The sequence below is a fragment of the Hydra viridissima genome, unplaced genomic scaffold (assembly GCF_058129835.1).
Source record: "Hydra viridissima isolate aposymbiotic clone 2 unplaced genomic scaffold, HvirCarnegie_v1 scaffold_9, whole genome shotgun sequence".
NCBI lineage: Eukaryota > Metazoa > Cnidaria > Hydrozoa > Anthoathecata > Hydridae > Hydra > Hydra viridissima.
Window position 1 is genome coordinate 2,632,917 of NW_028324308.1, and position 19,903 is coordinate 2,652,819.

Consider the following 19,903-nt stretch of genomic DNA (forward strand, 5'->3'; position numbering starts at 1 on the left):
AACAAGTGTAAATAAAGTAATACTGGATTAACTTGAAATACAAGTTATGAGTGGCTTTAAAACACCAGAAAATACAATTTCTCTTTGTAAATTGAAAATTCATAAGAAATTTTTATATATATATATATATATATATATATATATATATATATATATATATATATATATACACATCTCTAAACCAACAACGATTTAAATTATATATAGATATAATAAAATTACACATAGAGTAAACCTTAACAGTCTTAATAATTTTTAAAAATATTTAACGCATGGATATTAATACAACATCTTTAAAAGTAAACATGAGCTCACTTACGGCAAGAAAGTTCCGCCTGATTATGCGATTTGGTTTTTTTAAGCATGATAGATTAATTTAACACCAAACTTTCCCACTTTTTCTTTTCCAAGCAACGCATGTAATAAAGTTTTTTTATTTTTCTAACTAAAATACAAGTTAAACAACGAATTTCTTTTACTTTCAGTATGTTACAAATTCTGTATTAAACTTCTGAAGTATGCAAAGCTGTCAATCTGAAGCAAATACTGACCCCATAGTGTGAAATTGAAATTTAAATCAGCGTTTTTAAATGAATAAAAATTTGACATTCGTACACTAGAATTAGATTTGAATTTTTAAGGCACTCCAACTTTCTGTCTAGCATTCCTACCCAAATAAGAAAAGAAAGCTATAACGGTTGCCTTAAAATCGAACATTCTTGATATTCTTAATCAATTTGCAACAGAAGGGTCGCGATTTTCTTTTCACTTTTATTTTTTTGGAAAAAATAACATCAATTACCTAATGAATTCATTTTGTTTTTAGTTTTCAGATTGATTTTCTATTATTTTTTGTCACTATTACCAAAAACGATTTTAAATATTTCTTTCCTTACAATAATTATGATTAACTGAGTTTATCAAATTTTATTAATTTTTGTCATAGCAAGTGTTAAGATTAAATATTTTCCTGATATTCAAATTGTTCGTTTTTTTTTTGTCTTAATCATTAAGAACTCATTTCAAAATCTTTATTTCGGATCATATGTTACCTTAATTCAGTTATTCTATTGCCTCTTGAAAGAGCATAATAAATTTTTTATAGAGATCATCCTGGGGATTGTGAAGACCACTAGAAATTTAAACTTTCCATGGATTCTAAGGAGTTAATTTTAAGCTATTCGGAAATTGGGAATGTAATTTTATTTTTTCAAGGCATCATCTTACTTAAATCTCGTTGAAAATTAGTGATTTTCATTGATAAAAGTCAGAAAATTCATTTTTGGAGGCAATTTTTAAATTAGTACCAAGAAAAAACGTGTTACTTTGAGAAGAAAAAGTTTCAACAATATTTTACAAAATCAAAAAAGTTCTGTATTTAAAGAAAAAAGTTGTTTTAGATGGAAAAAAAAAAAAGAAAAAAAAAAAAAGGTCGGTATGATGTTTATCTGGTATTTAAGACTTTCTTGTATGTATATAAAAGTCGTCTATAATAACGAAATATAAAAAGCATTGCGCTACTGTTCAATTTATTTTACATACAACATTGGACATAATGGCTTTTAACTATTCAATTGGGAAGTAAAACATAAAATCTCTTTAGCTGCACTTGCCACAACAGTGCTTTGAAAAATTATTTACGTATTTCCACACAATTCAAATTTTCTTAGCAACGATTTTTCTTTCGTTTTATAGCAACAACTAAAAATATTTTGGTGACTTTTCTCCGTGAAATATTTGGTTTACGGGTTGGCAATCAAGCTTCTGATTGAGGTCAAATAACACAACAAATGTGTAAATTTTTATATTGTCGCATTTACGTTCCAGAATGTTAATTACTTTTTTTTTTTTTTTCAAAGTTTCACAGCATTCCTGTTGCAAGAATAAAAAGCAAAATTAAATCTACTGGGGTTTTGATCAGCGCAATTGTTCCCAGTTCCATACTGAAAATTTTGTGACTGCTTGGCGGAGAAATTTGTTCAAAATAAAGCAAGTTTATTGGCGTTCTTTTTTTTTTTTTTTTTTTTTTTTTTTGTCGCTTTTACCTAAAAGATGGCAAATTTTAGTTATATATTCATAAAAAGATTCTTTGTAGTATATATATTTCCTACTAAAATACAAATTAATAAACCCCAAGTTGGACTTCATACTCTTGAATCTCAAAACTTACGAAGAGTTTAAATCTCGTTTTTCTTCTCCTACGAAAGAAAGAAAAAGTTCGGTTTGAGAATTTCGTTTGAAATTCTTTTTTGTGACTTCGCTTCACCAACTTTTGTTCTTATATCTTTAGCCATAACTCTTTTAGAGCTAAAAAAAATTCTGATGGAATATTATTTAAAGTCCCCCTTATAGTAAAATACAAAAGCACCTTTTTTTTGAGCCTTCAGGAGGTACCTTAGCTTTTCACATAATTAGCTGGGTTATTCTCTGCATGCTTATAATGACTGAATAATTGAATAAAAAGCGATTTACAATTCATTTAACTTCGTGTTGATTAGAAAAGTGGGAAGTCATAAAAAATTATAACTTATTATAATTTATTATAATTCTGAAAATAAAATCTTTAACATTACAAAAAAATTTTCCTGATGACGAAGTTACTATTTTCATGAGCTACCCTAGTAGAGTTGAAGCACTTTTGGCTTGAGGATCGGCGCTTGGTTTTTCCGTTAATAACGAATAGTAACAAACAAAGTACAAATTCCATTATAATTCTTTTTAAAAAAACCGAATTTTGTGAAGTTGATTAAAAAAGAAATTTTAATGAGTTTAAAGCAGCAAAAGTTTATGGCGTGACAAGTTTTTATTTTCATACAATTTTTTTTATTTTTGAAAATAAGTTTAACGGTTTTCATCGAATAGCAATTCAGCGCAATTGAAGGGTTGAAATAAAATAATAAAACGCTTGTGAGATACCGCCAGTTTTTTCCTGGAATTTTGTTACTTTGTGTGCCTAAATATAAAAGTGCACTTTATTCGTTACTATTCGTTATTATTCGTTAATATTCGTTATTAATGGATAGACAAAATGCTGTTTACTTTTAATGACATGTTCCTTCCTTTTAAAGTCTTGACAATATCCTCTTATTCTTCAGCACAAATATTTGAGAAGACAAGAACTAGTGAAATCAAGGTTTCATTCAAAAAGGGTGAGCTTTCAATGGAAATCATTGTCTCATTTCAAATAGTATTCAACCTGCATCAGGAGTTTTAATGTGTTTTGGTCTTTGACAACCTCCGGCTAAACCATAAGGACCTGGTAAGGTGCTCCTGACAACGAAGAAGTTCTAATAACCAAGTAGAAGAGAGAAACAAACTCAACCACGTTTTTGAAAATCATTCTTTAGGCTAAAATCTTCAAAATGTTATTGCTTACTTTGCATCCAAAAAAAAACTTGTACAGTTTACTTTTAGATCCATAAATATTACAGAGATTATCAACAGTGATGACACAACTATTTCTAAATATAGTAATATTACATTTTGTTAAATATTCAATTACATATCCTGATTTGACAGATGAACTTTACAAAAATTAATCGTCAGATAGGATATCTTTAATCAGACTTTTTTACAATCGGAGGAAGACAAATATGTGTGCAAAATATAAATTATTATATTTCAAACTTTTTTTAGAATAGACATTTCTCTAATTCGATTGCGCAACTATTTTCTCAGCTTGAAAAAGAGGTCAGTAAGGACAAAAATGTAAACAAATAGCGGCAAACTATTTTTTCTTTTTCAAAATTTTGGTAGCTAAAAATATTATTTTTTAGCTGGTCGTTTATTATTTTTAAAGTTTTATATTCTTCAAGCTTCTGTAACTTTCATGACATACTTTTATTTTTTTTTTCTATGATTGTTTTTTCGGATGATAAAAGTTTACAATTTTCACAATCTAAGTTTTTGGTAGAATCGATTATTGTATGAGTTTCAGTATCAATATTAGTTGTAAACTCTGGATATTTTAACTTTTTGCATTGAGATTTTCTAAGTAACTTATCTTGTGATGTCTTGAATGAAAAAATGCTAGGAACGTCATTCCCTGATTTTAAAGTTTTTTTTACCGCATCCTGAACTAACTTTTATTTCCTCATGCCTATAGTAAAATTCACACACTGTCGTGTGTTTCATTATTTCAAATTTATCAGCAACTCCTTTACGTTTATATTTAAATATTTCGCTACACCAAGCTCTGTAAACATCAAGTTTTTTTTTCTTAATTGGGAAAGAAAATAGAGCAATGTTAGTCTTTTCCATATTGTTATTATAAAACGAACTTCCGCACAGTGGAATACAGCAATACATCCTTCTTCCACCTTTTTTCACTTCGTTTGGTCTGAAAATGCTTGGGTTGGAATGAGACATCTTTTGGAGCGAAATTATGTTTTTAATTTTATAATTTCGAGAAAGAGTTTTTATCTGTTTACATTTTTGTCCTTACTGGCCTCTTTTTCAAGCTGAGAAATTAGTTGCGCAATCGAATTAGAGAAATGTCTATTAAGATAAACCAAGAATTTTTCTGATCCATGACGCAACACGCTTTTGAAAAACTGAACAGCTTATATATTATGAATCTTTTTATCCTTCTAGAAGCGCACCACCTTTATATAAATCGGCAGAAAGTTTTAATTCAGCTATTATTAAAAGAGCTGCAATCAGATTTTCATTACATCCGCAACAAAAAACTTTTCAGTTTTAGTTGTATATGAATTTCCACCAACAACAAAGCTCGCAACAAATCATTATTACTGCAGGACTATTTTGAATCTGCAATCAAATTAAAAGAATAAATATTTTCGGACGCGAAATGTTTTAATGAGGTTGTCCTGCTTTTAGTCCTGCTTTTTTTTTTTGGCAGAAAAGTTAAAAAGAATACTCCCGAACGCGAAATAAAAGAAAAAAAAAAAATTTAAAGTTTTTTTAAAAAATTTGTTTTGACATTTTTAAAATTGTTTGTTTTACAAAACTTGCATTTTTAAATTTTACTTGTCAAGACGGCCATTGTTTATTTTTAACTGAAAAGTCTTCCCGTACAATTACACAATAAATAAACGAATAATAATAAGTTAAATGAATGAGCAGTAATCCTTCAATTTATCGAGATGAGAGCATTACTGGAGTAAACATAGATCATTACAATCTTTCTTTTGATGAGTCGTTCGGAATCAACATCAAAAAAATACTTAAGGTAAAGTTACGATACCCGACATAAAATCAGAGAAATCTTGTAATAAATTATGCTTTTCAATGGAGTTTTTACATGTCATTAAATGCAAATTAATTAATTGATATTTCAGTGTGTTATAAATTTTAAAGATATATTCCAGCACATGTTTGAACCGGGAAAACAGTTAGAATGATAGCAAATAAAATTATTGCAGAAAATATAAACACCCTTCAGTTATATTCTTGTTGGTATGTGTAGGTCAAGATGGTCCGAATGTATTACGTAAATGAGTCTGCCTCTACATTCCGAATATGATTTAATCAATTCTGAAGTGATGCTTTTGTTGATGAGTACTTAAAAAGATTGAGCTGAAGTTAAAAAGGAAATTACGTCATATCTCCTTTCAACTATGAAGTTTTGTGACTTTTATCAGACAACACTCATTTCATTTTAGCTGGTATCAAAAAAAAAAAAGAAACCATGAGGCAAAACATTGGATGTTGTTAGTGCTTAAAATTTTAAAGAGTATTACAGATGAACGATTGCTATACCGATAAGAATATTACAGACGAACGAAAGCGATAACGATAAGAATGTTACACACGAACGATAGCGATAACGATAAGAATATTATAGACGACAATAGCGATAACGATAAGACTTTTACAGACGAACGTAGGTATACCGATGTCTGAGGCCTTTATTCCGAAAAGTTTTTAACCTGATGTCAGCAGTAATTTGTGAAGAAGAAATCATTAGAAAGTTGGAAAAAGCGAGTTAATATAATAACATAACTAATATGTAAAAAAATTAAATTTCGGAAAAGAAAACCAATTTAAAAGGCCTTGAAATTTGTCAAAATCTCTTTAATTTTCGGAATGTCGGAAACATCTTCTGTTAACCTCACACAAGTGTGACCTAAAATCTAATTTACTAAAATAAGATATTTCCTGCAATTGAAATTATAATAAATAAATAATAAACAGCAACACGTTTTATTTGTTTCAACTCAGATAATAAACAAATATCTTTACGAGTTTAACACCAACACGGTTGAGCGCTCGGGCTAGTTGATAAACAAAATATATTATAAATGAATATAAATAAATATATACAAAATATAACAAATTTCTTTTGAGCAAGTTTTTTAATCCACGATATAGGGCCCATTATTTAAGTGTTGTGAGGGCGATTGCTCATTATTGCTATTTCTTCTACTGTTGGTCGTCAGTCGTTTATTTACTATCCCAATTATTGTAGGGTATTGTAATATTAATGATCAAAATGTTAATTTACTTTTTGCTGAATGTTTGATGCTACTTTTTTGTTAACTGTTTTTTGTGCACATTGTTAAATCCCTGCCAACTCCGAAATCTCACAAAAATTAAACTTTAATCGTGATTATCAAAGAAAAGGAGCTTGACTTAAAAGTTAAATAAAAAACGAAAGATGCCGCTCTTTTTCAGAAGCAAAAACCAATAATGTTGAGTTACTTTAATTTGACATCTTGTTTTTAAAAGAATAAGGATTGTTTGAATGTGAGTAAGTTAAGTCAATAAGAGTAAATAATAACCATCCAATATTTTTGATTTCTATTTAGCCATTAATCTTGTTAGTGATCAACTTTTTTATGATCATTCACTTCATGATCATCCACTTTATAATTATCCATTTCATGATCATTTTAGAAAAATTAAATTTTTGCTGTAAAGTTAGTAAAGTTGTTTTATAAATGTTGCTACTTTTGTTATTACAGTTTTTATCACTATATTTAGATTTTTCTCCTCTGAAAATTATTTCAGCTCTATGGCTTTTACAATCTTAAATATCGATTTCTATTTACAATATCTGTAGATCACACTTTTCCACTAAGATAAATACCGGATTCGAGGGGCGGTTATTGTTTATATGTTAGTTTTTTCTTGGAATTTTTGAGCAAAACAAAAGTTTATTGGATGTTTTCTGTTTATTTAAAAAATACTGATTTGAGAAAAGGGCGATTTTTCTCCAAACAAAACGAGTTACTTGTCAAAACAGGCTTTCTTTTTTACATCCAATCACGCTTCGTTTCATGGACCAAAAATATTCTTCATTGAACAAAATACCATACCATATGGTATAAAAAAAATGCGTCATCAATGATAAAATCTTGTTTTAAGTTTCAAAGTCGGCAAACCAGTGTGTTAAACTTTTGGCTGCCTGAAGTTGAAATTAAAAATTTAAGCACAATATAAAAGCTAAGCAAATAATTTAACAAGTAATTAACAGTACAAAAGAATATTAAACAAACAAAAATAAAAATAAACATAACAATCAATATTACACAAACTACAACAAAAAATTACAAAGTTTAAAAACTCTCTTTAAAAAAACAACTGAGAAAGGAATAAATATTTGGACGAGTATACATATAACTGATGCCGCTGTAAGATCTACTTTAGAAACCTTAGAACGTTCATTCGATTAGTAATTTATGCAAAATTATGCAAAAAATGTTGTTCAAAATTTTAAAAATTACTTTAAAATTTTCAAATTTCAGTTGTTAGTCTTGTAAATGAATTTCATCGGTTCAATGTTGAAGACTTTCGTCAAATTTTCATATTTATGATTTTCTTGTTTATAATTTATAAAAACTTACGAAAGTTAAATTTGTTCGTAAAAATGTTTTTTTTTTAATTTTTTTGGCGTTTTTCGCCTGAGATCGATGCTAATTGATATTATGTTTATTAATTAGTCCCAATTCTGCAGGAATATTATAAATTTAGTCCCCAACGACAAACTAGGACTTTTGAGGTTTTGATCAGAATTAAAGAGAGATCTTCGACATTTGTTATTTCATTATTAATTTCTTTTAGATGAATAAAATTCGCAACTCGAACACTTATCGGAGTATGTTTTTTGTTTAACAATATGAATTAAATGATGTTATTATTGAATCTCATAATCATTATTTTATTGAAATCATTATTTTTCTCTCAAATAAACGCGCGCAGGTGCACTTTTCAAAATAAGATTTTATCGTATGACTCACGTAACCGTTTAATTACTGGAAACTAATAATTGCATAAAACTCATTATAAAAAAAGCAGGTGTAAATGTGTTTGCATTTTTTCTTTTACTCTCTAACTACGTATTTTTAATCTGTTTACATTGTGCGAAAGCGCGCAAGTTTTCCTTAAGAAGTTGTTGCACAAGTTGTTTTTTTAATACGTGTTATTGACACGAGCAAGAAAATGCTTGTCATGTCAAAAAAAAAAACCAATTAAATCAAATAAATTTTTATGTTAAAAATGTTTTCCGCACATTTCTTTCAAAAAATATGAAATCGAAGACTGACTTTTAAAAAATATCCTAATTTGAAATCATGAAACTAACTCTTCATTCTTTGTATTGATAGCTTTTCATTGAGTCGGGTTGAGCAAACTTATTGATAAGTTATTTTTACTACATCGTAGATCACATAAATCATAAATTAACAAAAACGAAAAAAATTCTTCAATCGAGGTGAAAGTGGAAGTTAAAAATCTCTTTTACCATAGTAAGTTCATTTTTTGTATATTAATCTCAACTTCATATGTACAATAAAAGCAAGCAACTAAAAAACTCATCAATATACAGCATCAAAAAGCCCTCTTAGGGCTTATCGTTCGAACTTCGCGGCATTAGTGCTAGCTACGAGGTTGCTATGGTGAAGAATACATACTGAGCTTCTTGATAGTATATTTATTGTCATTTTAAAAACCAAAAAAAGCAGCAAACTTTAATTTAAAAAGATTTTCATACAACTTCTTAGAAGAGCAAACAAGTAACTAAACTATGTAGAATAATTTTTAAAACATTTTAAAGAGTTCACAGAATTTTCATTTATTTTTTATGACTTCTAATAGCCGACTGTCTAATTAAAGCAAGTTGGAACAGAAGCCGCGTTTGATGGCATCTGCTCTGAAGCAGCTTGAATGTTTGATAAGGAGCATTGGAAAAATTGGGTCGCGATGAATCGCATTATTTGGAAACTTTCGGCCTCATGCACAAGTTGCAATCTTAAAATTGCTAACAAAACTAATATAATATTTCAACTACTTTTTCTCTTAAAATATTTTGTTTCTTTTCATAAAGAAAACATTCAGTTTCCATTCTTCCACTTTTCTGCCATAGTTGGGGTTCCCGAAGTAAATACATGGCTATAATTATAATAATAGTCATCTTCACGCTCCACCAAAGAACCCTTTTTTCTAGCATACTGTCGCTTGTTCTGAAACCAAATTTTAACTATTTTTCGGTCAAGTCCGAGTTGATCGCTTAACTCACTCATTTTTTCTCCGGATACAAAAGGATGCTTTTCAAATACGTTATTTAAAGTCATTAATTGCTTTCTAGTGAACACAGTGCGCGCGCGTCTTCCATTCGAGTGATAGCGCATTTCTTTATCCATATCTTCATTACTGTCTTCTAATGAGGCTCGACTGTTTGAATAATGGGTGTACGGTGGCTCATAACGAGGACTATCAATATCACGTATAGAATAACGGGAATCTCTCACTAAATCGTGCGGATGAGTTGATTTTAAAACCACATAAGGTACATTACTTGGAATGACAGGCTGATGGGCTCCATCATAAATATACTTAGGTTTTTGTGAACGATCGGAGTCTTTCGCTGATTCAATGAATTTTTTTTTAGTTTCACTTTTTACCTCATCTTGCTCTTCGATGTTCGAAGCATCAACTGTTGGTTTTAATTCTTGTGGAGAGGACTGCTGTGTATCATCAACCACCGGTGTTTCAATCTCTAAAGTTTTGCTTTCGTTTTCTTTTTGGTCATAAGGAAAACTCATCAGAAAATGTTTTCGCTTGTGTTTACCATTTTCGTTTCCAGCTTTCTCACTTAGGCAATCGTCACTCGAGTCATCCATATCATCCATGTCTCCGTTGCTGCTTCTTTGGGCTTTTTTTGAAGCACGGCCATCTTTAAAAGATTCACTTGACTTCACAACGGGTATCTGTTTTTCTTCTTCGTCCATTGGTCTTCTATCGTATTCTCGTTCATACTCACGATTACTTACATGATTTCCTCTGCATAACGGCGATTTTCTATAACGCTCTCGACTTTCATATCGGTCTTCAGGTAATGAGTACTCTTCACGAACACGTGGTCGTGAAAAAGACGGTCGAAAGTGTTCTAAGTGTGGTTCGGGGAACCCAAATAATCGCTCACTCTGTCTCGACAGTCTCTCGTGGTTTTCATAGTACCATTCTGGATCTACAGGAACCGGGTAATAGTAAGGAACAGGAATAATTTTATAAGCAATTTTTTCGACCGTGTGATCCGCATCGTTCTTATTGCTCGCGACATCTTTTTTCTCCATCTTTGTTATTTACGTAACTACTTATAAACAAAATAACATTAAATACGTTATTCATGAAAATATTCGCTGCCTGTAATTTTCTCTTTATCTACGTAACTTTATATCTATTTAGCTTAACTAATAACGCCAGCCACTTTTCATGTGAAAACCTCGATTTAAACTCATTAAATTTTTACAGATCTTATTCAATTTGATGAGAGTGGCGATTATTTCGTCAAACAATGCATTTAAGTTTTTAATTATACTATTAAATCTAGGAATACTAGGCGCTATTAAGAAAAGCCATGTTTAATTAAATATGTATTCTAACTCAAGCCGCGAGGTTCGGCAGATGTTATTTTTAATGTATTACTTTATCGATTCACAAAAGTTGAGAATCTAATGTGCGCTGTATAATAAAGCCTTCAATTCTTTAAATACGTTCACACTTACATGAAAGTTTTTAATTATTTCTTACAGAACTCTGAAAGCGTTATCATTATCTTCATTCTAATGAACGTAATCATCTTCAAAACAAAAAATCAAAAACGCTAAAATAACTTTCACTTTAAGAATTTTAAATGTAACAACAAACTCGAAAAACAATTACCAGAGCATTAAGTGTCAGATGATATATCAGTCATTTTCAAGGTTATTAATTCATTAAAAATGCCGACGATATAAGTTTTGTAATTCTTCTTGAACTGTGACATATCAAATATCATTTGTATTGCGAAGTTAATGTTTGCGAACAGCTTGTGTAAACTGTGTCTAAATCGCGTGAAATAATGCCATTAATGTTAAGTACTTAAGTGCATGTTTTTATTTTGCGACATATTTAATTTTAATGATAAAAAGTAAATTGGATTTTGTCTCCATTAAACCTCCTTCGTAGAGATTTTTTAAGAAAAATTGCAACGGGATATTTTCTACGAAAATATTTTAAAACCAAGTTTTTAGTTTTTGTTTCAAGATTTCAAACTAAGAGCCAAAAAAAAAAAAGTAAAATGAAAAGATCAAGCGTATGCTCCTGAAAATCAAAAAAATAAATTTTAAGATAAAACGGTCAGTTGTTATGGAAGCGAAATTTTGTTTAATGAACAGGTCATTTACTCTCAGCTTGATTTCAATGCAAATTCAACGGGCCATTGAAAAATAAATAAACCATGAAAGATTTTTTGATCGATAATACATAGATTAAAAGCCATTACTCATGATCACAAATGTTCCATAGTTATAATTGCATACAAAAGAATAATAATCATCGATAAAATTGTTTTGATAATTAGCATACCCGGGGGGCGGAGGTTTAATCTGCGTATAGAAAATTACTTGTCATACAAATTAATTGAGATAGTTAAGCTTTTAAATGATGCGTAATTATATCATACAATAATGAGATAATGATGGTTTCCAACGTTTTAACTCCTTTTACATTTAAATAAAATCTTCTTAAACAGTTTTCTTTGCAAAGAAAACTTTTCAAACTTCTAATTTGTATTTCAAATTTTTTGGATAAATTTTTATTAGTTTCTCTAAAAAAATTTAATGGCAAATTCGTTTAGCACTAATATTGGTATCATTAGCTATAAAAATATAAGCTGCACAAAAGATATTACAATCTTTATTATAGTATTAATTTTATGCTGTGGAATCTCGATACAAAAAAAGCCCAAAACACTGATTTATACATACATACATACATACATACATACATACATACATACATACATACATACATACATACATACATACATACATACATACATACATACATACATACATACATACATACATACATACATACATACATACATACATACATACATACATACATACATACATACATACATACATACATACATACATACATACATACATACATACATACATACATACATACATACATACATACATACATACATACATACATACATACATACATACATACATACATACATACATACATACATACATACATACATACATACATACATACATACATACATACATACATACATACATACATACATACATACATACATACATACATACATACATACATACATCTATAGCATTATCAAGTATAAAGCGATAGGAAATAAGTTAAACGGAAGATATTAAATGTAGTATTATCATTTTCCGTAAAGCTTATTTCCTACTATAAACAATTCATTTAAAGTTAAACACTTTTTCAAATTTTTGGCAACAAAGATAGGAAATATAATAAGCAAGGATTACTCAAGTAATAAACTGGTCCGTTTTTGAATGACAATTCTATTTGCTCCAAACGTTGAAAATAATTGCAACAAAAGTAATGAATAAGTGAAATGTTGTTGACTTTTACATACTCAATCATCTATTAACAAACTTGTAAATGATTTTTTTTTTAGCATCATTAATTTCTTACTTTAGCGAGTAAAAAAATGCGCAAAAATATTTGGAAGTTAAGTATTTAAACAGCAAAATCAAAAAAAAAAAAAAAAAAAAAGCTTTTATAAAAAAAAAAAAAAAAACATTCTTTGGAATGAAATCTTTTCACAGTGAACGGATAACCAGTGGAAATTTGCATTTAATTTTCAGCAAGTTTGTCAACTGAAATATGTAAATAATGGTTTGTTGACAACTTTTTTTTGTCTTACGATTATATTTCAAATAGATGAAAAGGTGTCACAATTATAAGGTTACTAGGAACGTATGAACTTTTGTGAATGGGGTGGTGATACCAACACTCTAGATCTAGTAACTGAAATAGAAAACATTTGATGTAAAAATTTTATTAAAAAATTTAACATAAAAATTTAACATAAAAATTTAATATAAAAATTTAATATAAAAGTTTAATATAAAAATTTTCTATAAAAAACTATATTAAAGAAATTTAGTACTTTTTTAAAAATTTCAATCTTTAATATTTTTTGTTGTTGTTGTTATTAATTTAATTTTCTTAATTTTCCACGTTACCATTAGCATTTTTTCGGGTATAAATATTTATATATTTTTAAATAATATAAATATTTTTTGTAATAGCAAACAATCTATACCAGCAGACACTTGGTCATAGCTGCCATTTTTCTCGGAAACGGCGGACTTGTGATCAAACCCTTACATGGAAACCTCTTTATAACAGACCACAAACACTTGTTTAATTGATAGTATCTTCCGGAACCAAAGAGAATAATGAAACTACGCTAAAGTGGATATTTCTTTCTTAAATGAAAAACAACAAAAGTGCAAAGTGTGTTAAAGATTTTTTTAAAATTCTTGGCCTTTTAAATTAACATCGTTAACAATTTTTTTTGATGGCTTTTTTTTCCTTGCACAGACTTTGATTATTTGAAAATACGTAGTCAACTTGTTTATTTTGAACACAGGCGTTGGTTCATTCTATTTCTAGTCAGAACTCAAAAAAATTTGTGCTGACACATAAATATGTGAAAGTTATGTTCCTATGCTTGCCGTTCACTTCTTTCTACGCATATTTGTGAGTTACCTTCAATTTAAGGTTTCCGCAGATGCAGGTTCACGTGAACGTTAGAAATCTAAAAAAATGTTCGACGTCGTCGACGAAAATGAGAAAATGACCGCGGAAACGGATTATGTTTCAACAACTCCGTTCAATCCTTGAAACGCATGTCTATCAGAGTTACATAAAAACATCAATATAATCTTAAATGAACTGAACTACTTTTTTTTATTATATCCAAAAAAGGTTTGAATGAGAATGTTAAAAAAGGCAGTAAAAAAGTAAAAGCACGTTGTTTCACTCCAATTTTTATTGCGACTGCTGAATGTTTTTTCGTTAAAGGCTCGTTATAGTTTTTTTATATTTTGTTATGGACTCGTTATAGCTCGTTATTGCTTGTTATGGTTTCTTTATAGATTTGTTAAAAAATCTGATGAAAGTAGAAGAGTTTGTGTATTAATCGTGAGAAAAACTAAATGGCAGACGTAAGGAAAGTTTTTTGAAGAAACATAAATAGGCAGAAGATGATACGTTTAAATATAAGGTTAATGCCTCCCATTGAGGATTTTTTGTCCACTGATCTGCAGAGAAGAGCATGTCTGACCAATTTTGGTGTTTTTTTTTTTAAATTTATCGGTAATTCCGAGACGATGCTGTTTTTTTTTTTAACTAAAAAAAAAAATTTCTTTTTTTTTTTCTCTAACTCACTCGTTAAGTTTTGAAAACTTTCTTAAAATTTTTTTCAAAAGTTAATTAAAAACAGTTTAACAAATATAATGTATAATTACTGCTTTAATCTCCACGACAAGCAAGTTGATGCAAAAAAATGTTCGGCCAACGATCAGTTTATGACTTCCCCCTAATCGTTTTTAACACCAATTTGATGACATTGATAACAGAGGAATTTTAGCTGTGATTCACAACTGCAAATACTGCGAAATACTACTTGGATAAATTGTACATGTACTCAAAAATATTATTTTTAGGTAAATATGCTTAAAATCAGGAAATTGCTAACTAGGCTTCCATATTTTTTCAACTATTCTATCACCAAACGCTGATAGAACTGGATTTATACTCAGCAATCCAAAGATAAGGCCAGCCATCAAACGTCAACGACTGATTCAGAAACGCCATTATTCGGGAAGTCAAATTAGATCCGAAGATTTATTGATGAAATGTTGATCCTGCTCCAAGAAGTTATACGCTTCATTTTTTAAAATGTTTTCGTAAAGTTTTTCCGGTGTGATCGTCGATGAAAATAAAATGGGAATTTAATTACAATTTGAGTTTAAGGCTGTTTTGTTAGTGTACCATAAACAAACAAAAATCAGCAAACATAAATATTTAGCTGCTATGAATCTTTTTTAAAAAATTACATTTGAAGATTACTATTATCATTTATTATTATTATTTTTTGAGTAAAAAGCACAATTCTTTAAAAGATGCCATCATTAGCAGCCAAAACATTTAAGTTTTGTGTATTTAATTACCTATTCACCAAATGAATGAGACGCCAACCAAAAAAAAAAAAAAAATTAACGATACGTTAAAGTTTGTATAACGCAGTTTTTTTGTATTTACCATAACTTTAGAGTTTACTCTTAAAATAAAAATAAGGTAAAAGTGTTGTTTTTTTTTTTGAAAAAAAAAAAAAAAAAACACACTTAGTGACAGCTAATAATAAAAATTATGAGTGTTTTCAGAAAGACAATTTTGTACGAATCAAGTAGAAAACCTTTTTGGCTGATTGCTATTATGATCAATTACGAAAAAAATATTTCAATAATACAGTTTTTTTGACCGATTTATAATTCTGAGGGACATCTAAAGAATAGAAGCTGTAACGCCCTCCCCCCGCCCTTACAAATAGTTAGGTATTACGGATAGATCTGTATAAATATTTTCAAGTCCTGAAATCAAAATAACCTTTAGATATTTTTTTTTTTATCAAATTATTCCGTCGATGACCTAATCATTCGTTGATGACTTTATTAGCAAGTAAAAGAGAGTCTCAGTGACGGAATCGGAGACAGCAAGAATTTGTATTTGCTTTATCTATTTTGCTTAGAATTTTTTAAAATAAATTTTCAAGTTTGTTAACTTTAGACTAAGAATTCATTATAAAGGCGATCAGGAAATAAGAAAAATTAACAATATTAAAAGTTTAATGTCCGCTGAACAATAAATTCCTTTTCTCAGTTCGGTTGGAATTGTTTTATCCGGTTTTGATATTCAACCAGAAAATGCTCGTCTGTTATTTTATGAAATTTATTTTATAAAGGTTTTTGTTGTGGCAACTTTTTGAAACTATTTTTTTTTTTAACTTTTTAACTTTTTTTTTTTTCTTTTTTTTTTAATATTACCAGCATTAAAATATTTAAAGTAAATTATTTTTCTTTTCTTTCTTTCTTTTTTTTTTTTTTTTTTTTTTCTGAGATTTATTTTCTCAAAATAACTTTCCGAAACTAAAATTTAAATAAGAAGATTAGAGAGAAAAATTCAAAGAGAAAATTCCCAGTTTACTCTCATTTTATCAGATCCTGGTTATCCATTTGATTAGATGTTGTTGGCTTTTGTGGTTTTAAAATTTGTAATCTATTGTTATTTTAGCGAGCCTAGTAATTTGAAGCTGTAAATCTGACGTTTGTGCAATCGTTTTATTTTTATCGTTTTTTAAATAGAACGACTTTTATTTAAGCTTCAATTCTTGTGTTTCTGTCTAAAGACGAACCTTTTGTTGCTTTGTTGTTTTAAATTAGTAATATTTTATGCCTTTTTTTTAAAAAATTTACATTAAGCTTTCCTGGAATCCAAACCAAGAGATTATTTGTATATTTTTCTTTTTTTCTCATTAAACTTAATTATTGAAAATAAATAAACGAATAATACATAATAATATAAATAAAAGTTTAACTTTATAATTTTTTAGTTATTTAATTATTAAATTATTAGTTAGTGCCGTTTGTCAAGTTAAAATATTTTTATACGGGTGAATCCAGTTAGTAGCAGCAATTAACCTACTGCAAAATTCCAAATAAAAACTAAGGTTTCAAATGATGCAGGTAAACAAGAGCTAAAAAACTGAGCTAGGGCGTGGTTGTATATTAAAGAATAGTGTATTAAAATTATAATCTTAAGAAGAACGGCAAGCATAACCATGTAAGAAACCGAACGCGTAATCTTATTTGTGCATACTCTTCTTATTTAAACATTTTAGTGGGTTGTTGTTTTAAGAAAAAGACCGAGCGAGTTCAGATGTATCATTTAATCAAGTCATATCAGTGCACTTGGGCGAACCTATAAATCTAGCCAAAAATCAAAGAGTTTGTTGATCAACCAAAAGCCTAAAATAATGTTATTATAAAAACAATTTCATCAAAAATTTTATGTTGTAAATCTCTTTGTTTGTTCATTCAATATCGAGAGAACGTACTGCGTAAATAATAGGGCTATTGTGTAAATATAATAGGATGATTAGACTTTTCATAACGAGATTTAGGCTATTTAAAAAATTCTCAGACAATAAAATTAAAAGTTGTTTGTTCCCGAAAAAATTTGTGCAGTAATTTTTATTATTACTAATACAAATTTTAAACTAAAAAATTTTTAATGACGAGGGATTTATTGAAATAATTTATAAAAAATGAGGTATGTTGTTAACGAGTACATTGAATATCTAGTGCGTTAATAAAAATGTTTACCATGTTTCTATGATGAGGTTTTAAACTTGGGGTATCTTCGTGCATTACAAATAGGATGCATGTTAAGGCTTCATGATTTTTCAGACTCTTATGGGGGTGTTTTAACATCTTCGAACATATGCGTTTGCTCATACAAATATCGAAAGGAGTATCGGAGCCACGAGTTAAAAGATTCTAAATTTTTTTTTTTTTTCCCAGAGTACTTATCTTAACCATCTTCTACTGATTGTACAATTCAAACCACTTTTTGTATCCCTGTGAGGAAGCAGTGTTTTGATACTGGAAAAGCAAACAAAAGATTGTATTAACATTCGCAAATTACTTATATAACTATCTAAGTCAAATAATGTAAACAAACATTAAAAATCTTCGTACTGAAATCTGCAGTTTGAAGAAAAACCTGACGAACTTTTTTGAGCAAAGTGCGAAAAAAAGAAAGAAAAGCAAATTTTGAAATGTTCTTCGTTGTTTTTCTGTTTGTGTTTCATTTAACAAACGCTGCTATAACAGTTGAAGAGTCAGAGACCACAGCAAGTACTTCTGTAGAAGAACTAAAGGTCACTTCTATGGCGACACAGGAAGTGAATGTTTGCGCCGCTGTTCAAGTCACCGCAGAAAGAATAAACGTTCCAGGTTGTTATGTTCGCAAACTGCGCATGAATAAGTGCGTTGGCGCTTGCCATTCAACTTCAGGATCACCAGGTTTAAACGGGATAGATGGAACTGCATTTTGCACGTGCTGCCAACCAATTTTATTTCAAGAATTTGAAGTTGACTTAAATTGTAAAGGAACTGGTGGAGACGTGGTAAAAAAAGTGACAATTCGAAATCCTGTTGAGTGCAGCTGTCGCCTTTGTAGAAAAAGCAGAATAGACGAGTAAATTTTCTTTGCAGAGGTATTTTTTTAAACATAATTTTCCGCTTGAAGCGCAACTTGAAGCTTTGAAAAATGCCAATAAACGAACCTCTCCCAACGTGACCATTAGTAATCCACTTGTGAGGTAAAAAGCCTACGAAAACGAGAGCAAACATTTTAATAAGATTTCGCTCGGCAATAAATGGAAGGAAAATATTCAGATTTAATCTTTATAAAAAAAAACTTAATTTTTCGATTTCTCTTATTTAGTTTTAAACGTTTTGAGCATATTAATCCCAAATATTTTTTTTAATTAAAAAAAAAAAAACACGATTTTGCGCGCTTTATAAGCATACAGTGCTGGATTTTTCAATAGCATTTGAATGTTTTTATTTATTTATTTGTTGGAAGTTAAAATTTTGCTTAATAAAAAAAACAGTACACCTATTTTAACTTAATATTAAAAGAGAAAACGAAAAAATACTCCTTTATTTCAGTTTCTTCAAATTTGCATTAAAGTTTTAGAAAACAACAAATGATCTACAGAAATAAAATGTGAAACGGTTAGTCACTAAAATAGCAAACGTCATAATTTAAATCTTCATTTAATATTGTAAAGTACATTCAAACGTACTTTATAATAGTACTTTTTGAAGCTAAACGGACAGTAAGTGACGAACACAATTCTATTGGAAACACGTTAACAACGCACGACGATTTCTTAATTAAAACCGAATGACGTTCAAAGGGTGAAAGAATGTCTATTGGCAGTACATCAAACTAAAATGGGCCGTATGGTGATTAAACGAACGAGGATCTATCATTACGCCGAACGTCGAGATGTGTCTTAAGACGACTGAATGATTATTGGGCGCCCGTTAAAACACTTTATAGAAAGTTTAAACTATCTACAGAATTTCAAATCTATAATAAGACAACTTTCTTTTTTACATTATTGCTTACTTTAGGATTGAAGAATATAACTTTGTTTTATTCTTCAATAATAAGATCTACAAATATGAAGAATGTAGTTCTCTTTTATGTGAGGCTAAAAATAGTATTGGTTTCCGACAGCATGAACACAATCTGCGCGCGAGCGGCCGGCCGATGACTGTTAAGAATTAGCGGTAGCTCTCTCGAAATTTATTTCCATTGAGTTGTTAACTGCCCTCAAAATAGAAAGTTCCTGCTTTCTATAACCTGACAATGCATATATTGCAATATTTTTTAGAGTTATCCTTTTCACGTAACTCTCAAGAAACAGCTGGTGTTACGACGAAAAAACGAGCGAAGTTAACTTGAAAATAACTCCGTGTTTTCCTGTAGTTTTTAATTCTGCTAACTTAAAGTTTGAAAAAAATGC

The 19,903-nt window shown here is 29.1% G+C and overlaps 2 protein-coding genes and 1 long non-coding RNA gene across 3 annotated transcripts; 2 read left to right on the forward strand and 1 right to left on the reverse strand.

Annotated features, from left to right (window-relative positions):
- Nucleotides 1-5,117: 5,117 nt before the first annotated feature.
- LOC149883594 (uncharacterized) lies at nt 5,118-6,021 on the forward strand. The gene is made up of 2 exons (XR_016455701.1): nt 5,118-5,191; nt 5,429-6,021. It is a non-coding gene; the product is annotated as an uncharacterized LOC149883594 (long non-coding RNA).
- A 2,677-nt stretch (nt 6,022-8,698) lies between these two features.
- Nucleotides 8,699-11,558, reverse strand: LOC145185188 (uncharacterized). The gene has a single exon (XM_080061015.2). It carries the CDS (start codon nt 10,533-10,535, stop codon nt 9,294-9,296), a length of 1,242 nt encoding a protein of 413 aa, XP_079917141.2. The 5' UTR covers nt 10,536-11,558; the 3' UTR covers nt 8,699-9,293.
- A 5,974-nt stretch (nt 11,559-17,532) lies between these two features.
- Nucleotides 17,533-19,819, forward strand: LOC145185621 (bursicon-like). Its single transcript, XM_090096766.1, has 2 exons — nt 17,533-17,631; nt 17,883-19,819. The coding sequence occupies exon 2, from the start codon at nt 18,140-18,142 to the stop codon at nt 18,563-18,565; it is 426 nt and encodes a 141-aa protein (XP_089952892.1). The 5' UTR covers nt 17,533-17,631; nt 17,883-18,139; the 3' UTR covers nt 18,566-19,819.
- Nucleotides 19,820-19,903: the final 84 nt, after the last annotated feature.

Coding starts and splice junctions, on each gene's coding strand:
- LOC145185188 (XM_080061015.2), bottom strand. CDS start 10,535: ATGGAGAAAAAAGATGTCGCGAGCAATAAGAACGATGCGGATCACACG.
- LOC145185621 (XM_090096766.1), top strand. CDS start 18,140: ATGTTCTTCGTTGTTTTTCTGTTTGTGTTTCATTTAACAAACGCTGCT.